This window comes from Grampus griseus (assembly GCF_964374135.1).
Source record: "Grampus griseus genome assembly, chromosome: 13".
Classification (NCBI taxonomy): Eukaryota; Metazoa; Chordata; class Mammalia; order Artiodactyla; family Delphinidae; genus Grampus; species Grampus griseus.
The window spans coordinates 35,754,125-35,775,505 of NC_139007.1; the positions used below are offsets into that span (position 1 = coordinate 35,754,125).

General features: G+C 39.0%; 1 protein-coding gene across 1 annotated transcript in view; it reads right to left on the minus strand.

The window, feature by feature from the left end:
- The window catches only part of PREP (prolyl endopeptidase), a 136,677-nt gene that overhangs the window by 71,503 nt on the left and 43,793 nt on the right, over positions 1-21,381 (minus strand). Inside the window, exon 7 of the mRNA XM_082668915.1 lies at positions 13,403-13,508. Coding sequence (XP_082525041.1) covers positions 13,403-13,508 — 106 coding nt within the window. The remainder of the gene's footprint in view (positions 1-13,402; positions 13,509-21,381) is intronic.

Sequence of the window (21,381 nt, forward strand, 5' to 3'; positions counted from 1 at the left end):
TTTTCAATAGTAAATACCGCAGTACTACCTGATCTGCAGTTGGTTGAATCCATGGACGCAGAGGGACCATGTATCCAGGGGGCCAACTGTAACCTCCACGTGGTTCAAGGGTCAACTGTACCTAATTTGCTTGTCTATAATTTGTCTTTTTTATTCACTATTTAATACTCAGCACCCAGACAGAGTGGCACCTTCAAAGGTGCAAAATAAAATTGGTGTTGAATGCAAGGACGAACACTTTCCAGTCCTTCTGTTCTAAGAACTAGTCTGGAGAAGGTCAACACTACAAAGAGATCTTAAATGTGTCCCCCATCATCATCATTTAAACGGCTCACTAAATGTCACTGTTAATATAAAAAAAAAAAAAATCCACTGGGAAGACATCTGGTTCATAATGTATCAGACATAAATGTTTAGAGGACATCTCAAAAATCTTATAAACGAAAAAGCTCTATGACTTCTAAACTGCTCAAAGGCAATGCCGGATCTCAGCTATTCTCCAATTAATCTCCTACCTTCGATTTCACAATGAAATTGCTACATTAATTTAGATCGTTCATTTATATTCCTGGCGAGTTTACGTTCATTGTCTCATTCATTTCTATAACATAATATCTTTATATAATTTGTTGTTGAATTAAATTAATCAGGGAAAATATAATCCCATGGTAGAGAGTTTTTCAGTTAGATATAACTGAATTGAAACCCCAGCTCCAATGACAATTTAGCTGTGTGACCTTGAACAATCTCTTTATACCTTGCTGAGCCTCATTTTCTCAACTGTAGACGAGAAACAGCAAGTAAATGTGACAATTATAAAGTGACTGATACCTACCCTACAACAAAAACCTCAACAAATATTATTTTAAAATAAACGGCTGGAATTAAAACTAATAATAAGATAGGCAGTTAAAAAAAATCTACAGCTTTTCCACGTTAGCAATAGCAGTTGGAAAACATGGTGGGGACAGGGGACCTCATTTATATTAGCAGTAAAATTAATGAATACTTAAGAATGTGCTTAACAAGAAATGTGGACTCTATGAGATAAGCTCTAAAATTTTTCTAAGGAATCTTAAACAACAACAACAAACAAAACCTGGATAACTGGAAACACATACCATATCCCTAGATAGGAAGACTCAGTATTTCAAAGGTGCAAATAATTCCAGAAGAAATCTACAAATTTAACACAATTCCAATTCCAAAATCCAAATGAGCTTTTTAGGGAATCTGACAACATCATTCTGAAGTTCATCTAAAGAATAAGCACTTAAGGACAGTTGATACATTTTTGATGACAGAACAAGAAGGAACTTCTTGTGCTGTGATGCTCTGAACAAGCCCCCTCCCTCCTGAAGGAAATTATCACCCTTTTATGATAATCATTTTCTTATTTTTCTTTGTTCGTTTTCTGCCTTAACATGCAGCCACAAACACTACAGTCTAATTTTGCCTCATTTTTGAACTTCTAATAGAATGAAACCATACCACATTATTCTTTTGTGTCTGATTTCTTTCTGTTCTTGATATCTGACCTCACATTATGTTTGTGAGATTATTCATCCTCTGGTTATCGTTACTGACTTCTGGTTAAATCTTACTGTATACAAAGAACATACTCTGTATGATTTCAATCTTTTTAAATCTGTTGAGAAAAGCTTTGTGGCCTATCTTTTTTTTTCTTAAATGATTTTAAAATGTTCCTGTATGTGACCAAAAAGAACGTGTATTTTGCAGACCTTCCCTGTGATATGCTAAGAATGTCTACTAAGTAATTTGTTAATCTTTTGTTCAAATCTATATATTTACTGATTTAGAGGGCCATTTTTTCTATCAGTCAAAGAAAAGGTCTGTTAAAATGTTTCTCTATGATTGTAGATTTGTCCATTATTATTTGTATTTCTGTTAACTTTTACTCTCTGTATTTTGAAATCATGCTCTTAGATATATACAGTTAGAATTATTATATCTAAATAAAACTGAATTGAACCTTTTATGATTATAGAGTTTTATCTCTAGTAATGCATTTTGCTTTGAAGTCTACTTGGATATTAAGACAGCTACATCATTTTCGTTTTGACATCTTTGGCCAGTTGTCTTCTGCAGACTGGAGGGCCCCAATTTGCTCTTCTCTGTGTCTCTTAACCACTCATATGCTTTCCACCTCTTGGTGGGCTGCATTCTATGTAATTTATTTTAATATTCATTTCACTAGTTCTCTCTTCAGCTATGTCTAATCTCTTCTTTAATCTAATAACTTAATTTTTAATGTTAATCATTTTTCTATTTTTAGAAGTTCTACTTCATCCTCTTCCAAATAGGTTTGGTCATTATTGACAATATCTTGTTTCTTGCTTATGTTTCCAAGCTTCTCATTTATTTTTTTTAAAAAGCAGCATCACTATTTTAAAAAGTGTATTTACACACTTATTTTACAGTAGAAATCTGATAATTCCACTCTGGTGTGACTCTGCTGGCTCTACTTCTCATGCTGGTGAATTTCTTCATCTGCTCTGTGATTTCTGATTGTGAACTGACTTCCCTTGGAACACTGTGAGAATTCTTGAAGGCCTGGGTTGAAGGGACACTATTTCAGACAAGATGTGTATATGGCTTCTGTTTGCCTCTTGGGAGGCAACCAACCTGGGAGCACTTTAAATTCTTGGCATGAGGATTTTTGGACCTCATCGAGACAATCAATTCAACTTGCACCCACGTGAAGGTCAGCCCTTCTCATGTTTTAGGAGAATTCACATCCTGCCTCCAAGGCAGAGACAAACCTCCAAGGCAGGTTTCCTTACTATACCCTGCCTCTCCCCTCCTCCCTGGCTCCAACACTGGCGGGTTTATTTCTCAATAATCCTCACACCACCACCAAAGGGAAGCTCAGCCTCAAGGCCCAGCAGAAACATTCTGGGACAACCCAGCTTATATCCCAGGACTCCTGCTTTCATTTTGTCTTTGGTCTTTACGATTTCTCTTCCTTGTGCCAATTAGCAATATACTTAGTAAGATGCTTTATTAACTCTTTACAACATTTCAGTTGGGAGATTATTCAGAGTGTATCATCTGCTACACTCCTACAAACAGAAATCCTTACAATTAATTTCCATAAACAATTAAGTTCTGCATCTGAGCCAAACATTTTCTTGTCCAGTGACAAACTGCTAACCTCAAAAGCAGGTGATCCATTCAAAGAAAACTGCATCTTAGTTTACATAAAACAATACTTTAAAAGGAAAAGAAACCCAAAGACTATTCCTTATAAGAATAAGCTAAAAAATTAGTTGGTAATGCAAAATGTGCAGATAGTCAGAAAGCTACATTTGTTTATAATAAGAATGATGAAACACAATTTTCTGGACTGTGACATTTGTAGACACAGAGTCTTGGTTCAGGGAAATGTCAGATTCTTTAAGTGTTCCCCTGACAATAAAACATCTTCTGATGTGAAACCTTTATTTCTCAAAGTAACCATCTTACGGTTTCTGCCGAAAAGGTCTTTCAGCCATTGCAGTGGTATTTATTATGACCCTACCTCCCCCTGCCTGCAAAAAAGTCACGGAAACATCCACCAAAGGCAAAACACAGCAGAAATTTCCTTCAGTACCTCTGTATAGTCAGGTGAGCCTGAAGATGTGGTGCACTTGTTTTAAATAACCCAGCTCCAAAGAGCACCAAAACAATAAAAAAGTTTGTGGCCATTAACTGCCACCAATTTCTGAAGCATTAACATTAGTCATAAATACACACAAGTCATATATTCATGCAGACTTAGGAATGTGGCTGGATTTTTACAAATCCATTAAAATCTGAAAAGCTGTTCGAAGTACAGGCTCACAGGGCAGCATATTTAAAATGACGACTCATGAAATCCTTTGGCTCTCCGGAAACCTTTGCTCCTCAGGCTTTGGCCACAAGATAATTTAAGAGAAAAGGTATTCCAGTTGAACAATGGGGCTCATTCAGTTTTGCTATTCACACGTTAAAACACTGTTGATTTAATGGGAAATAGGAAAGGTACTTAAAAAAAAGAGATGTGGCTAGACTCTCCAACCATCTCACTTTTTGCCCACTTTTTCTGAGGTCTTTTTGTCTGGAAGTGGTATTCTTCCCTCTGAAGCCAACAGAATTCGATTCCCAAACTTCTCCACATTCAAGTTAAACTTACTTTTTTTTTTTTTGCGGTACGCGGGCCTCTCACTGTTGTGGCCTCTCCTGTTGAGGAGCACAGGCTCCAGACGCACAGGCTCAGTGGCCATGGCTCACGGGCCCAGCCGCTCCACGGCATGTGGGATCTTCCCAGACCGGGGCACGAACTCATGTCCCCTGCATTGGCAGGACTCTCAACCACTGCGCCACCAGGGAAGCCCTAAAATTACTTTTTATAAACCTGCTTCTTGGTGGGGGAATGATTTGTTTACTGAGTGAAGGTGAGCTTAAAATAAGTAATCTAAAACTTTCCATAGAGCGAAGTCGTGACTTGGATTGCTTTCTTTGAAAATCAATGGTATTAACTACATCGCCTAGAAAACGTTTTGTAAGCTCTCTTGTGATAGGAGCTAAAAAGTGCGCTTACATTTGACAAAACAGCGGGTCTGGCCTCTAACAACAGTAACTGATGCAGACATGCACAGCTCATGATCTAGGGCTGAGGAGAGCAGAAGTCTGCTGCCCTCTCTGGCCTGATGCCTCCATTCTGTCACAACTGCCACATGGTGACGGTTAGAGCATGGGCGTGGAATTCAACCGACCTGGGTCTGAATCTTACAATGGCATCAGGAAAGCTAATTGGCCTCACCAGCCTCAGTTTCCTTGGGATAACAACATGTGCTCCTCAGAGGTTGTTAAGAAGACAGTGAAATATCGACACGCATAGCTCAGAACCTGGCACACAGGAAATGCTAAATAAACAATACTTACTACCATCCCAAATAACCCCAGCATTCTTCAAGTGACAAAAATAAGCTGAACGTGGCTTCTGAACAGCACTGTTTGCTAACGGCGAACTAATAAAGTCTAGTTTCCATCTCTCAGGGCACATAGCCATTTTCCTAGAAAAGGCCTTTATAATCACTAACTTAAAAATTAGTAAAATTATTACTTTTATCACTAGTACTTCATATTTTACTTCAAAATTCATGTTTTTTGCTTATTTTTATACTGTCTTTCGACGTTCCAATTCTTTTGGGTTGTTGGCATTCCCTCTCTGAAACACAGACTTATTTTCTAATAATTCCCTGCCTTTCACAGAAGCCCTCCTCCCCTGTTGGTCTGACTTTTAACACCCTGATGACTTTGCTAAACTTTAGACAACTCATCTGTTTCAAGCTTCTGGAATGTTTATCTCCTCCTTTCCTCTCCATCTCCAAAAGATGTCCAGCCCCACCAGGCATGAACATGGGAGTCAAAATTGTCCCAGCTACCTAGAAACAAGAGGTCATCTGCCTCGTAATGCCAGAGATGGCTGAGTGAACAATTTAAGTGTCTGATAAACACTGAGCTTCCTTTTGTAGTTCTATGTTAGCACGTAGGGTAGATTGATTTCTCATGCAGGAGGAAGCCAGTTTTCTTTAAAGACATGAAAGCATTAAAATGAACACATGGTGAGTGCTGAAAATGATCGAACTTTCAGCAAAAAAGGAAAAAGCTGAGAGACAGGTTAGTGAAAGTCTGGGTGAGGTATAGGATATACTGCTATTTCCTTACAAAAATCAGTATGTCAGCATCACCCATCTTTTCCCCCTAAACCCTTCATAAATGCTGTGACATGAGCAAAGACCATTTCAGGTCCATTTTAAGGATAGCTACACTGAAAAAGAAGGGTGTTAAATTACCAACAACAAGGATTTTAGACATTTATAGTTCTTTGCACCTAACAATTACTTCCTACGGATTCTATTTAAAAACCCCTGATATAGTTGTACGTTAATTCAGAACAGGGCCAAATGGTCAGTGTCTCTTACTGCTGACTATCCTATAAAATAGAGAATAAAGTATCTGACCTTCTACAGAAAAATGAAAGAACCCAAAAGAAAAGAGAACGAACAAAAGAGACGACAGAGGGACTTTCACGGTGGTCCAGTGGTTAAGAATCCGCCTACCAGTGCAGGGGAGGCAGGTTCAATCCCTGGTCAGGGAACTAAGATCCCACATGCTGCGGGGCAACTGAACCTGCGCGCCGCAACTACTGAGCCTGTGTGCCACAACTAGAGAGAAGCCCGTGTGCTGAAACAAAAGATCCCGCATGCCGCAATGAAAATCCCATGTGCCTCAACTAAGACCTGATGCAGCCAAATAAATAAATAAATAAATAATTTTAAAAAAGACAGACAACAGAGAGAAGTGAGTCTAGAGTTTCCAAACTCCAGAGAGGTCCTAACTCTGAGCCTGGGCATGTATGCTTGACGACAGCACAACTGATAAGACCTGATGCTGTGCACTGGCCGTCTCATGGCCTCTGTCCAGCCGACGGGGAGCACACACCCGGCGGGGATGGGCTGTCATCACTGCCATCACCCAACACAGCGCCTGGCACAAAGTGGGCACCAATTAATGTCTGCTTCATGACTAAATATAACGTTCACACAATCCTACATTTCAGACTGAACCTTACATACACTTCTTGATAATGTAAAGACAACAGAAGTAACCAAATTTAAAAGAAGTTAGTAGTGTCTTCCACTTTTCCAATAAGAATAGTTAGAAATTAATACACTAAGTTAAATATGTGTAAGTGCTGAAAACCATCTTTTATATTTTTAGGGTATAAAATTAACTTTTATTTCTTTTCATTTTTTTAAAATGAAACTTTATTAGGTGCATTGATTTGGAATTCAGAAACTTTTAAATTGTAGCTCTTCCTCAAAGTATTTATTTATTTAATATATATATATTTTTCGGCTGCGCTGTGTAGCATGTGGGATCTCAGTTCCTTGACCCACGCCCCCTGCATTAGAAGTATGGAGTGTTAACCACTGGACCGCCAGGAAGTCCCTAAATTAAGTTTCCATTAAAAATTTTAGAAGCCCACATATTGGAGTGAAAACAGACAACTCTGAGTTGTCTTTAACTGTAACGTAAAAAATACGTGAAAATTTATTCTAAATTTAGTCTACATGAAATAACTCTATGTATTCAAAATATTTATAAGAAATTTAGGAAACAAAGTGTGTATGTATGTGTATGTGTGTGTGTGTGTGTGTGTATATATGTGTGTGTGTATATATATATATATATATATATATCTCAAAACAAATAGTAGTCTTGATTTAGAAAGGTACAGAAAATATAACTAAGAAAATCCAGACAAAATCATTTTCTTGCAAGGTTCAGGATGATTAATTTCAACTAATCTGCATGCATGAATCCCATTAAGAATCACAGGAGTCAAGACACAGCTGTCTTTTCCATTGCAGAACTAATAAAATGTCATGCCTCCCCGGTGTCCTAAGTGATACCTTGATACCTTTTTACTTTCAATTTTAAATAAGAGAAGCAGAAATCTTCTGCTCATGTAATACACAGGACTGGAGAAACGTGGTCTGTACTTTTTGATTGTTCTCAGGGTTAAATAAAGGACAAAAGTTTAATTTAAAACAGCATGGAGGCCAGAAGGGTAAAGATCCAAAATACAAGTAAATGAACAGTTACAGATGGAGGACGGCTTCTCAAGCAGGGACACCTGAGCACGGGATCCTCAAGGGGTGAGGGAAGTGGCTGGAGACGAGCTGGTGCCCACTTACTATGAGTCTGTGTTAAAGAAAAGTTACTCTGACACTTGTAAAAAGGTAAAGAAGACTTTATTCAGGACTATTGTGATAGGTGTCAAGACTACTGCAATTAGGGACAGACGTCAGGCTGAACTCAAATACAGAAAAGACGGCTGGAGATTTATAGCCAATGGGCAGAATGAGGGGATTGGTGATCAAAATTTACTAAGAGAAGATATCAGGGTAGGGGGATTCTTGTTGAAGGCAGGTCAAGCATGTGGGGAATGCACAGGGGAATGAGGAATTTGATCAGATATCAGGGGTAAGGGACTGTCTTTAAACTGACTTAGCAGGATTCTCACAACAACTGGGCTATGTAGGCCAAGCAAGGAGGGTGGGGGGCAAGGAACTAAGGCTGAGACCTAATTGAGAAGAGGCTCAGAGGAGCCTGACTAAAGTCTGGTCAAGGAGAGAATCTTTGCTGTCATCAGGCACTGTTCTAGGTGCTGGGGACTCCGAGAAGAGCAAGACAGACAAGATCCCTGATCTCATGCAGCTCAAAAATACTCACACGGTGTTTTTATATGGAGAGAAAAAGAAATCAGAATAGGGGAAAGGGGAAGAAGGGCCAACTACAGAGGGAAAAGTATCAACCAAAAGCATGAGGAAGCATGGTAACTTCTAGGGCAGAAGTCCCTCTTCTCCCAGAGAAAGCCGATAGTGACTTGGAACACGTCTCTGGCAGCCAGCGCAAAAGAGGGTGTGATATTCTTTGGAGGGCGCCTGCTTAGCCGTTTTGAACACGTGGAAAATTATGCAGATTTCTAATGCCCAGATGATGGGCCTAGTGCCATTTCCATACAGTGGCGAGTGAAGTGAGTCAGGGGAGTTACCTGTTCAGACAGGTAAGGACAGGAGCAGCTACAGGAACTGCAGTTCCTGTGGAAAGGCTACGGCCCATTGTTTGCAAGAAATGTGTTCGTATTACTACTAAGTAAAAATACTGCAAATGTAAATGGCAGAAATGAGGTTCTCCGAAGAGAGGCAAAGGGTAACAGGAGAGAGATTAAGCTCACAGAGCAGCACGTAGTAAGAAGGTCAGTCCTTGAACAGAAAATCAAATTGACATGATGAATGTAAATCATAATCAGAGAGAACACTTTTAATTCTCAACATTCTAAGATTTTTTTCCATTCTGTATTTATGTAGTTTTGTTTTCCTTTTATCTTTTTCTATGATATTAAGTAGCCATTGGCCACTTTTTTGCGCTTCTTATTTTAAACTGCACACAGGCAGAAAGGTTTCCTGGGAGACAAAGATGATGGAAATGTTATAAAAGAGCTTAAGTGAAATTATTTAGTTCTCCAGACAGGCAATTTAGTGGTCCCCTAATAAATAAAAAATTAATGTACAGTAAAATACTGATAAATCTCCCTGACTTTAAGGTAAAAATGATTAAAATTATAACAGAAAGACCTGAGGTTATCAAAAGGGATATCAATTTCAGCAATATAACATTAACGATTTTGTAACACTGGATTTAGTTTTCAGTCACCAGCTATTCAGGTTTAACTCACCTACTATTTCAGTTAACTAGCGTATTTAGCATTTAACTTAAATGTTAATTATTCTTCTCCTTAGTTTAAACAGGGAAACAAAAATGGGGGAGCAGTAAGGAAACAGCAAGAAAAAGATCCTAGGTGGCAGTCACAGTCACCAACTGGGCATATGCTCCCTGGAATTCTCAGTTATCAACCTGCAAAATTAAACACATCTCCCACGAGAGGCACACCTCTTCCTGTGTTCTTTGATGTAAGGCCTCTTTTCTGATTATGAATCCGGTTTTACAGAAAACAAGTCAAAATCAAGATCTGTGTTTGGAGCAGCTTCGATACTGAAGATAAATTATTTTTAGGGCATCTTCAATCTATTTTAATCCACTACCTAAAACCACTGTGTAGTGATTCCAAATATTCCCCTTTCAGTCAAAAAACAAAAGGATAAAGAAGGCATGCTTGAGAGCCCACCGTATGCCAGGAACCCTGCTAGGCCCTTTTCTATGCATTTTCATTATTCCTCACAATTCCTTATGAAGTAGGTATCACTGCCTCATTTGTAGTTGTGGAAATATTAAGAGAAAAGGATAACTTTCCCAAGGTCACCAATTATTTAGAGGTAGAGCTGAGATTAAAATTCACATCTGATTTGAAAGCCTTAAGGTTACTGTCTCAAGGTACTCAACTGTAATTAATAAGAGCTATTTAAAAAAATTTAATGATTATGATATCCATCTGCTATGTCTCCCGTTATAAACCTAATATACTTAGTGTCTTCAACAGTTAAACTCACACACAGTACTTGTTTTTTTAATCGGTTATAATCATATTATTAACTCATAATGAAGCAGCAAGCAATTAAAAAAACAAAAAGACCCAAGATCTCTCTAATCTTGCCCTACACAATTGACTTTTGAACCCATGGATGGAACCTGATTTCCAGTTCATCTTTCTAGTACTGGTCAGTCATTGCAACTGTTGAGAGCTTTCAGAATCCCACGACCACCATTCAAAAGAAGAGCTCCTCTGAGGTTTATGTTACCCACGAGTTTAATACTAATAAAGCAATAATTTAAAAAAGATTACAGGCCCAGCATTACACCCAGAATTTAGCAGCTATCACTGGGAACACTCTCCAAACTGATCCTAACCCATTTGTGTGCAACTCGACAGCTTAAATTCACCTAGCTTACTCACTTAAATTCTGCTTTCTTGTCAACAGTATATTATGTATTTTTCTGAATGACACAATGAACTCCACATACTGGTCAGTTTAGTAACCTTCTTATAAAATGACATCAGGTTAGTATCATAAGACTTATTTGCTCTATTGTCTTCCATGTGGTTTTCCACGAGCTCACTGGGATGGTCTTTTTGTTACTTCAACTTGTCTAGGCTGATGTCCTGAGTTAATCGATCAAACTTTAATCTAGGTGTTACCGTGAAGGTATTTTATGGGTATGATTAAAGACCATAATCAGTTGACTTTAACTAAAGGAGAGTATCCTAGATAATCTAGGTAGGCCTGAGCCTTCCAGCAGAGCTGAGGCTTCCATGAATAAGAAGAAATTCCACTTGTGGACGGCAGCCTGCCCTTCCTGATGGCCTGACCTACTGGTTTCAGACTTACTTAGCCAGCCCCATAATCATGTAAGCCAATTCCTTGCAATAAATCTCTTAATATATATATCCTACAGGTTCTGCTTCTCTGGTTAAACCTTGAAGATACTTTTCACAAACCATCAGTATTTCACAAACGTAAAACACCCAGAAATACCTTTAGTGAGAAAGATGTAGTTCCTATGCAACTCAGAGATACAGTCCCAAATAAATTCACAGATTTACACATAGCTCTAGTCAAACATAGCTGGATTTTGTTCAGCTCATGGCAAAATAATCTTAAAGTTCCTCTGTAAGAATTTTTAAAGAAAGAGAGAAAAGGAGAACAATTTGGACAAGAATAACTGCTAACGTTTACTGAGTGCTTACTCTGTGCTGGGCTCTTCATCTAAGCTACACAAAACCATCTAAGAAACAGAGAAGACAATGGTCACATAAGCTAAGGAAAGACCAAGTCGGGAAGGGAGGCCAGGACTTGGCTTATGTGGTAAATAATGCCTTCCAATCTGAATGCATCACAGCCAGTGGGTTTCTTGATGTACTTGTGAGGAGCGGCGGATTCTGCGTCCTCTTATCCCACCATCTGGACTCCTCCCCGGCCACTAGCACTTCTTAGATGCTTCCCTGTTTTTCTCTCATGCACCTCTAGTGCACCGGTGCACCTCTGTACTGCCTTCCTTCTGGAATCCCAATCTCTGGGTATCACACCCTCTTCTCTAATTCCTCACGAGTGCTGAAAAAGTGGTGGGGGGGAGAGGTAGTGAAAAAAAAAAAGGTAAGGACCAAGAGGTGAGGGAGAAAACAGAGGCGCCAGCACTTGCTAAGTCTCATTCAAAGTAATACCATCTATTATTAAAGTGGACGGAGCAATAGCATTCAGTATATGAATACGTGGATGAAACTGTTTAATTTCCTCCAGCTGCAGAGAAGACAATTTGTGCACCTTTTAAAAACTAGCTTACCTAATAATTTAAAGATATAATGAAGTAATAAAGACAAAATGAAAGCGGCACTCTCTGGAGGAAGAACACTGTAACTGAAATTTTTAATAAACTGGAGAAAGGCCAAGTCCCTTCCACCATCCCAGATCCACAGAGGAACACTGGGCAGGACAGCAGCACAGTAACTGCTGTTCGCTTTTTCAGATTTGACCTTCCATGCTCAGCTCTATGCAGACCTAGACTTGCAACTCAAGTAAGCGATTCTCAGGCGGTGGTGTGCTCCTCTCAGAGAATGTGAAAACTGATGCGGTGGATCCAATTTTCTTGAGATCAAAATGGGTGTATCTTTTTCTTTTTTTCCAAACAGAAAAAAAAAATATAGCTTTATTCAATGGATATATATTTAATATTAGAAGAGAGATGCCTTCATCCTGCTGTATGTGTGAATGGTGCTCTGTAACAGCTAAGAATGTTAGGATACAGACCTTGCTCAGAGAAGTTTAAAAATGATGCAGTGTCCAATCAATAATAAAAAAAAGGTAGGGCTTCCCCGGTGGCACAGTGGTTGAGAGTCCGCCTACCAACGCAGGGGACACGGGTTCGTGCCCCGGTCCGGGAGGATCCCACATGCCGCGGAGCGGCTGGGCCCGTGAGCCATGGCTGCTGAGCCTGCACGTCCGGAGTCTGTGCTCCGCAACGGGAGAGGCCACAACAGTGAGAGGCTCGCGTACCACAAAAAAAAAAAAAAAAGGTATATATTTTCTGATCATAATGTAATATACATTAGATACTAATAATGAGGTAATCTAATCAACAATTAGAAATGTGCTCAATATTGTATATTTTGAAAATTTGTGTCAACTAGCTCTAAAATATATTTATTTTACATTAAGCAGACCATGGGGTAATTGTATCCTTGTCTGAGTGTTAGTGTATCCCTGAGAGAGTTTTGGGGTCTGAGAATTTTCAGCATAGTAAATAGTCCAGCTGAAAAGCTTTAATGCTTGATGATGGTGCTAGTATGATAATAAATGTTGGAAGAAAACAACATTTAAGATGAGCCACGTCTAGAACTTGTAACTGGCTGGTCCTATGCTTACTATCTTGATACATGGGGTTTCAGGAAGCAAAATCAGGCTGACATTGTACGTGTGTTCAGTACTGAGCAGTTGTCCTGTGATCATCTTTTAACCCAATAAATTGTCACTGGTGTCCTCTTTCCTGTGACAGTTTGCACCATTACATCTAGACAGTGATAATGCTTTACAGACCAAAGGGTCAGTTTCCCCCAAACGCTCTTTATGTGCAATGTGGACAGGAAACTTTCACACTCATAAGCATGCAAAATATATGGTTAGCCTCAATCTACAGAGAAAATGCTAAAGCCAATGAAGAGCTTCGTGCAATTCCTTTTCATTTTAAGGAATAATATCGAAAGAAAAAACCATATGAACTGCGATGACGTGGTTAAATGGAAGAAGGTTTCTTGGGAAATCAATTAGAAGACCAACATAATGGCTTTTTAATGGAGCTTCCTGGAGTAATCATCCGTGTTTGAAAGACAGCTTACCGGTGATGCCACTGGGTTCCCGCTGGAGGTCACAATACCAGAGTCGGTTTACGGGATCACACCCCTCCCTTATCGACAACAAGACGTAGCGACCGTCGTCAGATAACTATGAAGGAAACAAAAACAGCACACGGGGCTGATTAGAATATATTTTTTTGTGAGAACACTGGTAAATATTGAGTAAAAAATAAAGGTTCACTGCAAATGCAGTATCTTTACCCCAAACAGTTGGACTGGATAAGAAAGTTATCAGAAGAAAAGGTGAACATCAATTTTTTAACTTATTTCACTGTGAATCACAGTTTATTTTAACAAAACACAGTGAAATAGTTAAGTTGAAAATATTTATATATAACTGAATGTCATGACTCAGTGTGACTTTTATTTAAAGTCTATTCTTTATAGTCAATAATACTGTAATAATTCTGTATGGTGACAGACGGCTACTGGACTTGTCACGGTGATCGTTTGTAACGTATCTGTTGGATCGCTATGTTGTACACCTGAAACTAACACAATATTCTATGTCAGTTACACTTAAATTTTTTTAAAGTTAAAAAAATAAAGTCTATTCTTTAACTGAAAAATACACGCAATCTGTCATTTTGAATATAAATGTCCCTGAATTTGAAATTTTGTCACAGGTTACACATTTTAAAAGCTGTTCTAAATGAGCAAGAATTAGCAAAACGGCGCAGATGCACAAACGTTCATTTGTGGTTCATACTGGTCACATGAGCAAGTTTCTACTGAACAACTAAACAACTTTTGATGCGTATCTTTAGTCCCCTATATATCACAAGGCGGCAGAGATAAAAGACCTGTGCTTCAGTGAATTTCTTTGAAAATATTAAACAGGAGAACCTTAGGTAGCAAAAAGAATCTTGAGAAAAAACGAATGCAACAAATAATACGTTACGGTTTTGAGTTGTCAAAATTGATAGAAGTAGTATCAGACTATATACATCCTTTTGCAACTTTTTTCATTCAATATAATTTAAAAAATTAATCCATGTTGATACATGTATATTTGCTTCACTTATTTTAACTGCTGTAAAATATTCCAGTCTAGGAATACATCACAACTAATTGATCCATTTTCCTACCACATAATTAGATTATTTCCATTTTCTTCCTTTGTGGTTTTTGTCCTTATTATAAGCAATACTTTAAAAAATTTCTGAACATGTTTATCGTGGCCTCATATACATGTTTCCTGGGGTACATAACTACAAGTAAAACTGCTCAGCAGTATGATATGCACATACTCAACTTTATTAGATGTTGCCAAATTATTTTCCTAACTGGTTGTATTGACTTACACTCACGTATCTGTCCTGTTTTCCACATCCTACTCTGAAGGTGAATTTTATGTGTCATCTTGGCTAGGCCACAGGACCTATATATTTGGTTTATTCTAGATGTTTCTGCAAAGGTGTTTTTTTTGGACGAGGTTAACGTTTAAATTGGTGGACTTTGAGTAAAGCTGACTACTCTTCATAATTTGCGTCAATCTCAACCAATCAGTTGAAGGCCTTCATAGAAAATGACGGACCTCCTCTGGCCAGAAGGAATTCTGCCAGCAGATGGCCCTTGGACTCAAGCTGAAACTCCTCCCTGGGTTTCCAGCCTGCCAGCCTACCCTGTAGATTTTGGAAGTGTCAAGCCCCTACAATCATGTTAGCCAATTCCTTTAAACAAGTTTCTCTCTCTATATATATATATTATATATACATATATTCCATTGGTTCTGTTTCTCTGGAGAACCCTGACGAATGCACTTACCAACAACTGCTATTCCTTCATTTATTCATTCGATAAATAGCTGCTAAGCAGCTAATATGTGCAAGACATTTTCCTAGATGCTAAAGATAAATCAGTGAATAAATCAAGGGGGAAAAGTTACACCCTAGTGGAGGAGACATGTCCATAAATATGGAGTAACGTAGTCTATTATAAAATGCTAAATGCCGTACAGAACATGAACAGGTCTGGGTAAGGGAGGCAGGATGTGTGGGGAGGGACTGCAGTTTTAAATATGGCAGTCAAGGAAGGCTTCATAAGAAGGTGTCTTGCCAACTGATGGGAACATGCTGTATAGCACAGGGAACTCTACCTAAATGGGAGGGAGTCCAAAAGGGAGGGGATATCTGTATGTGTATGGCTGATACATTTTGTTGCGCAGTGGAGGCCAATACAACACTGTAAAGCAACCACACTCCAATAAAAACTTAAAAAAAAAAAAGGTGTCTTTCCACTGTCTTCTGACTTGCATTGTTTCAGATGAGAAGTCATTCATGTTTTTCTCCCTATGTACAATGTAATGTGTTTTCCTACCTGGCTGCTTTTAAATTTTTCTTATTATCTTTGGTCTTCTATGAATTGATTACAATGGGCTTTGCTGTAGTAGCCTCTTTCAGATTTGTTGAGCTTCTTGAATCTGTAGGTTTGTCTGTTTTACCGAATTCATAACATTTTTGGCTGTTTTTCTCCTCGTATGATTTGTGTGTCCCCTCAGGCCTACCCTAGGACTTCAAATACATAAAGTTAGATCACTTAGTATTGTTCTACAGTTCGGTGAGACTGTGTTCATTTTTGTTTCAGTTTTTTTCTGTGGCTTAGTTTCAACTTGCTGTCTTCAAATTCAGGTCTTTTCTTTTATAGTACCTAAACTGCTATTAAACACATGCAGAGAATTTTTCGATTCAGATAGTTTATTTTTCACCTCCAGAAGAATATTTGGTTATTTTTATGTTTCCTATTTCTTTGTTCATTTATAATTCGTTAACATTTCCTAAAATCCTTTAAAAATTATTTTTATAATTGCTTTCAAAAAGTCTATGTCTGCTAATTGTACTACCTGTAATTTCTAGATCTGTTTTATTGACTAGTTTTTCTCCTGGTTATAAGTCACATTTTCCTGCTTCTTTACATATTGAGGACTTTTGGGTTTGCTATTTTTTTTTTTTTTGGTCTTTCTTTAAACTGTTTTGAGGCAGTTAATTTGGTGGATCAGCATGGTCCATCTAAGATTTATTTTCAAACTTTGCTGGGGAAGGTCTACGGCGCTCCTGCAAAGGCATGGGTGGCCCTTCTGGGGTCTCTGCTGAATACCCTGGGTGTTCACAAGGCCTTTCTACTTTAACGGTTAGAATGTGAAGGTCTCCCAGACTTGTTAAACCTCTGGTAGTTAACAGCTTGCCAGTCGCTGCTGGTTGTTCTCAGCTTGAATCATGGAGCCTCATCCTATGCATGCACCGCTCAATAGTCAGCCTAAGATGCAGGGGAATGCCAAGAAGATTTCTGGGACTCTTAGGGGGTGGTTCCCCCTTCGGGCACTGTGCCTGCAAATTCCAGTGGCTTCAGTCTTCCTGAATTCCAATCTCTGGAGCCTTAGTTCAGTGAGACTGTAATATTCTGGGGGCTCCTCCTTGTGCCAGAGTTCAGAAAATTCCTCCAGGCAGAAAGCTGGGGCAATCATATGACATCGCTTTCACGCATCACAGTCGTATGACATCTGCAGACCAATATCTGCAAACGGACGCTCTGTCTCCTTTGGATAGTTTTCTAGCTGTTTACGGCAGGAGGGTTAGTCCAGTATCAGTTACACATCATGGCCAGAAGCAAAAACTTGTCGTTATACTTTTATTTGTTTAACTCATTTTTAATTCTTTATTGGATAATTACAATTTTAGGGTATAGTATTATGTGTGTTTAAAATACAGAGATGTAAGAATTAAGAATGTAATATAAAACTAATTAAAATATAATATTTATGATTAATAAAAAACATAACAACGATATAGTTTCTTTTGTCATATTACATAGTAGGCTATTTTTAGGGTTTTACTTACTAGCAGCATCAAGTTTTTAGGCTTGGAGGAATTAGATTTCAGCTCTTCAGAAATGCCCATCCACTTTCTATCAGCAGATTTGTTTTGGTAAACCAGCTGTCTGTCAATCGGGCTCTCTGCATTGGTAAATTCGTCACAATAGCTGTGTGTGTCTACAACATCCAATATGTTTAAGAACTTGGCAGCACACTGGATGTGAAACATCTCTTTCTCAGAACAATTATTTTAAAGCACAGAGGTAATTTGTATTTGTGAAATAGAAGTGGGATTCCAACTAAGTACAGTTTTATGAAAGATTCTAGAAAAGTCCCGTTTAATTTGGCTGTTCTTTTTTTTTTTTTTTTTTTTGCAGTACGCGGGCCTCTCACTGTTGTGGCCTCTCCCGCTGCGGAGCACAGGCTACGGACGCGCAGGCTCAGCGGCCATGGCTCACGGGCCCAGCCGCTCCGCGGCATGTGGGATCTTCCCGGACCGGGGCACGAACCCGTGTCCCCTGCATCGGCAGGCGGACTCTCAACCACTGCGCCACCAGGGAAGCCCTGGCTGTTCTTTCTTGGTGACATTTTTTCTGAGTTCTGAAGTTGTCTCCTTTCCAAAAAATGAATATTTTGCTGTATGAGTTCTGGTCACAAACTACACATGACACTGAACTACTCAGGTGCACTCTCTTCATCTCTTTCCAGGCTTCTTCTAGTCTTTTCAAAGAGTGTCAAATGGTTTTGGAGAAACTGCATATACATTTATGATTTCCATGTATTATTTTCTCCATTCTCATTCTCAATGTATTTCCGAAAATTACCTATCATTACATTTTAAGTGGGTTTCTTAAAAATGAACATCTGGCTTGACGGAGTTTAAAAATTCAGTCTAAGAATCCATATTTCGTCTTTATTAATTGTTACTGCTTCCACATCTTAATTTTGAACATTCTAGTCACCTTGCTTTTCCCTTCTCCTTTTCTCTTTACACTGTATTAATATAAATTTCTTTATAAACTTTTTCCCTTCATTGACTGCACTGGGAGTTATATACTCTATTTCTAGTCTTTTATACGTTTTCCTTAAGCTGTTCATATACATAGCTAATAAACCAGTGTCTAGAAATTCAGTTCCACCTCATTTTTAAACCATCCTATACTAAGAATATCATTAGCAAACTCACAATTATAACTTTATTAAATGTAATGGAAAGCAGCCTCATTAATAATACTTCATACTTTTGTTCTTTTGTCCTTTAAATAAAGACAGACTCTTTATAGCTTAGTGCTTAGAGTCATGCTACATCAATCATAAATGATGGCTAATTCAGTTGCAGTGATTCAGCCAACAGAATGATAGGGCAGTAAAACACTGCAAGAACCACACCAAACCTTCGATGACAGCTGTCTCAAGCACATCTAATGAGTTTTTCTCAGTATTTCTGCCTGCACCAAATGGTTGCAGCAGTTTATATTTAATCTAAGGCAGGAAGTCCCAAGGGACTTGCTGTTGGGATGCCAACTAAGTCAGTCTTCTTCTCCGTAACGCTCTTCATCACAACCCAGAGATATTCCATAGCCACTGGACAAATCTGCTGAACGGCAAACAACTCTGAACTTCAAATGCTCAAGGTCTCAAATTCCAAAATCATTTATAAGTCACCGTTGCCCTAAAATATATAGTTGAGAAATACACCTTTGTCCACTAAAATTTAATCAGTAACAATGTATATTCAACCACGGCCTCACATTCAGACTATTTCAAGACAATTTAAGAAATGAATTTTGGGAATCACTGGGAGGGGAAGACAAAAATAATGTTGATGATGAGGAGACTTAAATCTCAACAGAAGAAAGTGACTTTCCTGAAATCCAGATAAAAGGAAGATAGAAAAGCAGGAGAGCCAAGGGTCCCTTCAGGCCTCATGAACAGTATAAATTCCAGTTCACAAAACACTGTTTTTCTTTAAACAATAAGACATAGGCTAGAAAAACCGTGTTCTCTAGAAGCAATTAATCTCATTCAAAAGCACTGACTTTTCACAACAGGGTTGCAATAATGCTAGACTGACCAATTATGAAATTTGTAATTCTTAAATCACAGCTTCCTTTTACTTTATGTCTATATTAAACAAATCTTCCTTAAGTCAAAATGATTTTATTTCATGGAATCTCCCTTTTATGTAAATAAATATTAATTAACAAAAACAAAATTCTAAGAACTACTGTAAATAAAATATTGACATTTGCTGATTTAAGTCCATTGATTGCATTTCAAACAATACCAACAGGATGAAAGTTAAAACTCTTTACCATTCTTCCTACTGACAATTTTTTTAAAAAGTATTTCCCTTTAGACACAAATTACTCTGACAATCTAATTGTGTGAAGCCATTTGCTGAATTACATTTAGAATACTGCTTAAATATCTTTAGAAAATGTTAATTAAGGGAGACAGGAATAACATCTGCATTGATAAAAGTATCTGGAAAGAGAAAAAATTCCAATGTACAAAGAATGTGGTATTCACAGACAGGCTACATAACATTTGGAAATCTGCTGGTACTTAGCTATTCATTATCCATAACCAGATAAAAAAACAAAGCCAAACGTCATCCTCCCTTGCTCCTGGGGTAGACGAAGTTGGAGATAAAACTGTCACAAAAGGTGGCTGGTGTTAAACAGGAGAATCTGCCGCCAGCCAGCTTTCCATCTCCTTTACCAGAGACACAATTTAACATGTGCCACCAAACACAGCCATCCACTATCTGGGGGAGTCAGAGCTGAGGCTGTTTATTCGACCAACATTTACTGAGAATCTGCTGCAGCTGAACCAGGTTCTGGAACACACAGATCAACAGGACAGGGCATTCAAGACCTTATGCTGAGGTGGGAGAGTCAGACACTCAGACACACACACGAAGTTATACTGTAAACATTCATAGTGAGAAATACAAAGAATTGACGCGAGTGCCAGAGAGGAGCATCTAACAGGGAAGCGAGTTGGGAGGAAGAGTGAGATCTGAAAAGGCTCTTCCCTGGCGGTTCAGAGGTTCACACTCCGCGCTTCCACTGCAGGGGGCGTGGGTTGGATCCCTGGTTGGGGGACTAGGATCCTGCGTGCTGTCCTGCACAGCCAAAATAAATAACTAAATTTAAAAAATTCATTTGAGAAGGCTCTTGGGAATGGATGGTCCCTAACTGATTTTTAAAAGGGAAGCAGAATTCCTCTAAAAGTGATTGCTTGACTCTTTCCATTCTTATAGCTGCTATGCTGGCTTAGGTATCTGGTTCAGAGGGCTATGTCTAACACACACTCAAGCTACTCATTCTCAAGTATACATCTCACTGACAAGACAGCGCGAGTAGCGGACGCTGGGGTCTGCTGAAGCGCGCGCTCCCCCAGCTGCCGGGCACCGGGAGCAGGCAGCTCTCAGCTGAGCACCTTGGGGCCTTGTCCTACCCGGTAAAGAGAGCCACCCCTCCCAAGGTCACACATTCTTTTTGGTTCATCCCACGTGCAATGATTGATTAATGCATAAAAGTATAAAGGCCCAGGCCCCTCACCCCTAGTTAGGAAAAGGTTGAAGGGCTAACCCAGCTCAAGAGCTCCCTGGAGGACCGGCTGAGGCCCTTGTCATGATTTCATTCAACTTGTCCCCCTTCTGCCTTCTCTCCCCAGCACAGGCGAAGGTTTTGAAAGCGCCCCCGTTGAACTTCTGGAGGCTGCTCCCCAGGGAACCTGACCTGTGACGGCATGCAAGGCATCATGTCACCTGGTTTCTCATCTTAGCATATTTTACGCTAACTGAAGGAAACCTTTTTAAGTGGTGGTTTCTAGTTTTGAAGAGGGGCACCCAAAAACTGCTGCCATGTGCATTTACAGTTATCAAAAGGTAGGGCATAAGGTATGGGGTTATCAGACTTCATACTTTCATTAAAGAAGCCACATTCGTTGACTGAGAAATTTTACCTGTGCGTATTGTGGTATTAAGCCTCCCTGGGACAGTAATATTTACCAGGGAAACCTTTGACAGACATCATGCAAACTATTCGACTTCGACAGTGTATATATTTTATACTTTATTCTGTTAAGATTCACATGTGCTGCTCCAACACACACATGACTCAGCACGTTCAGGAATGTA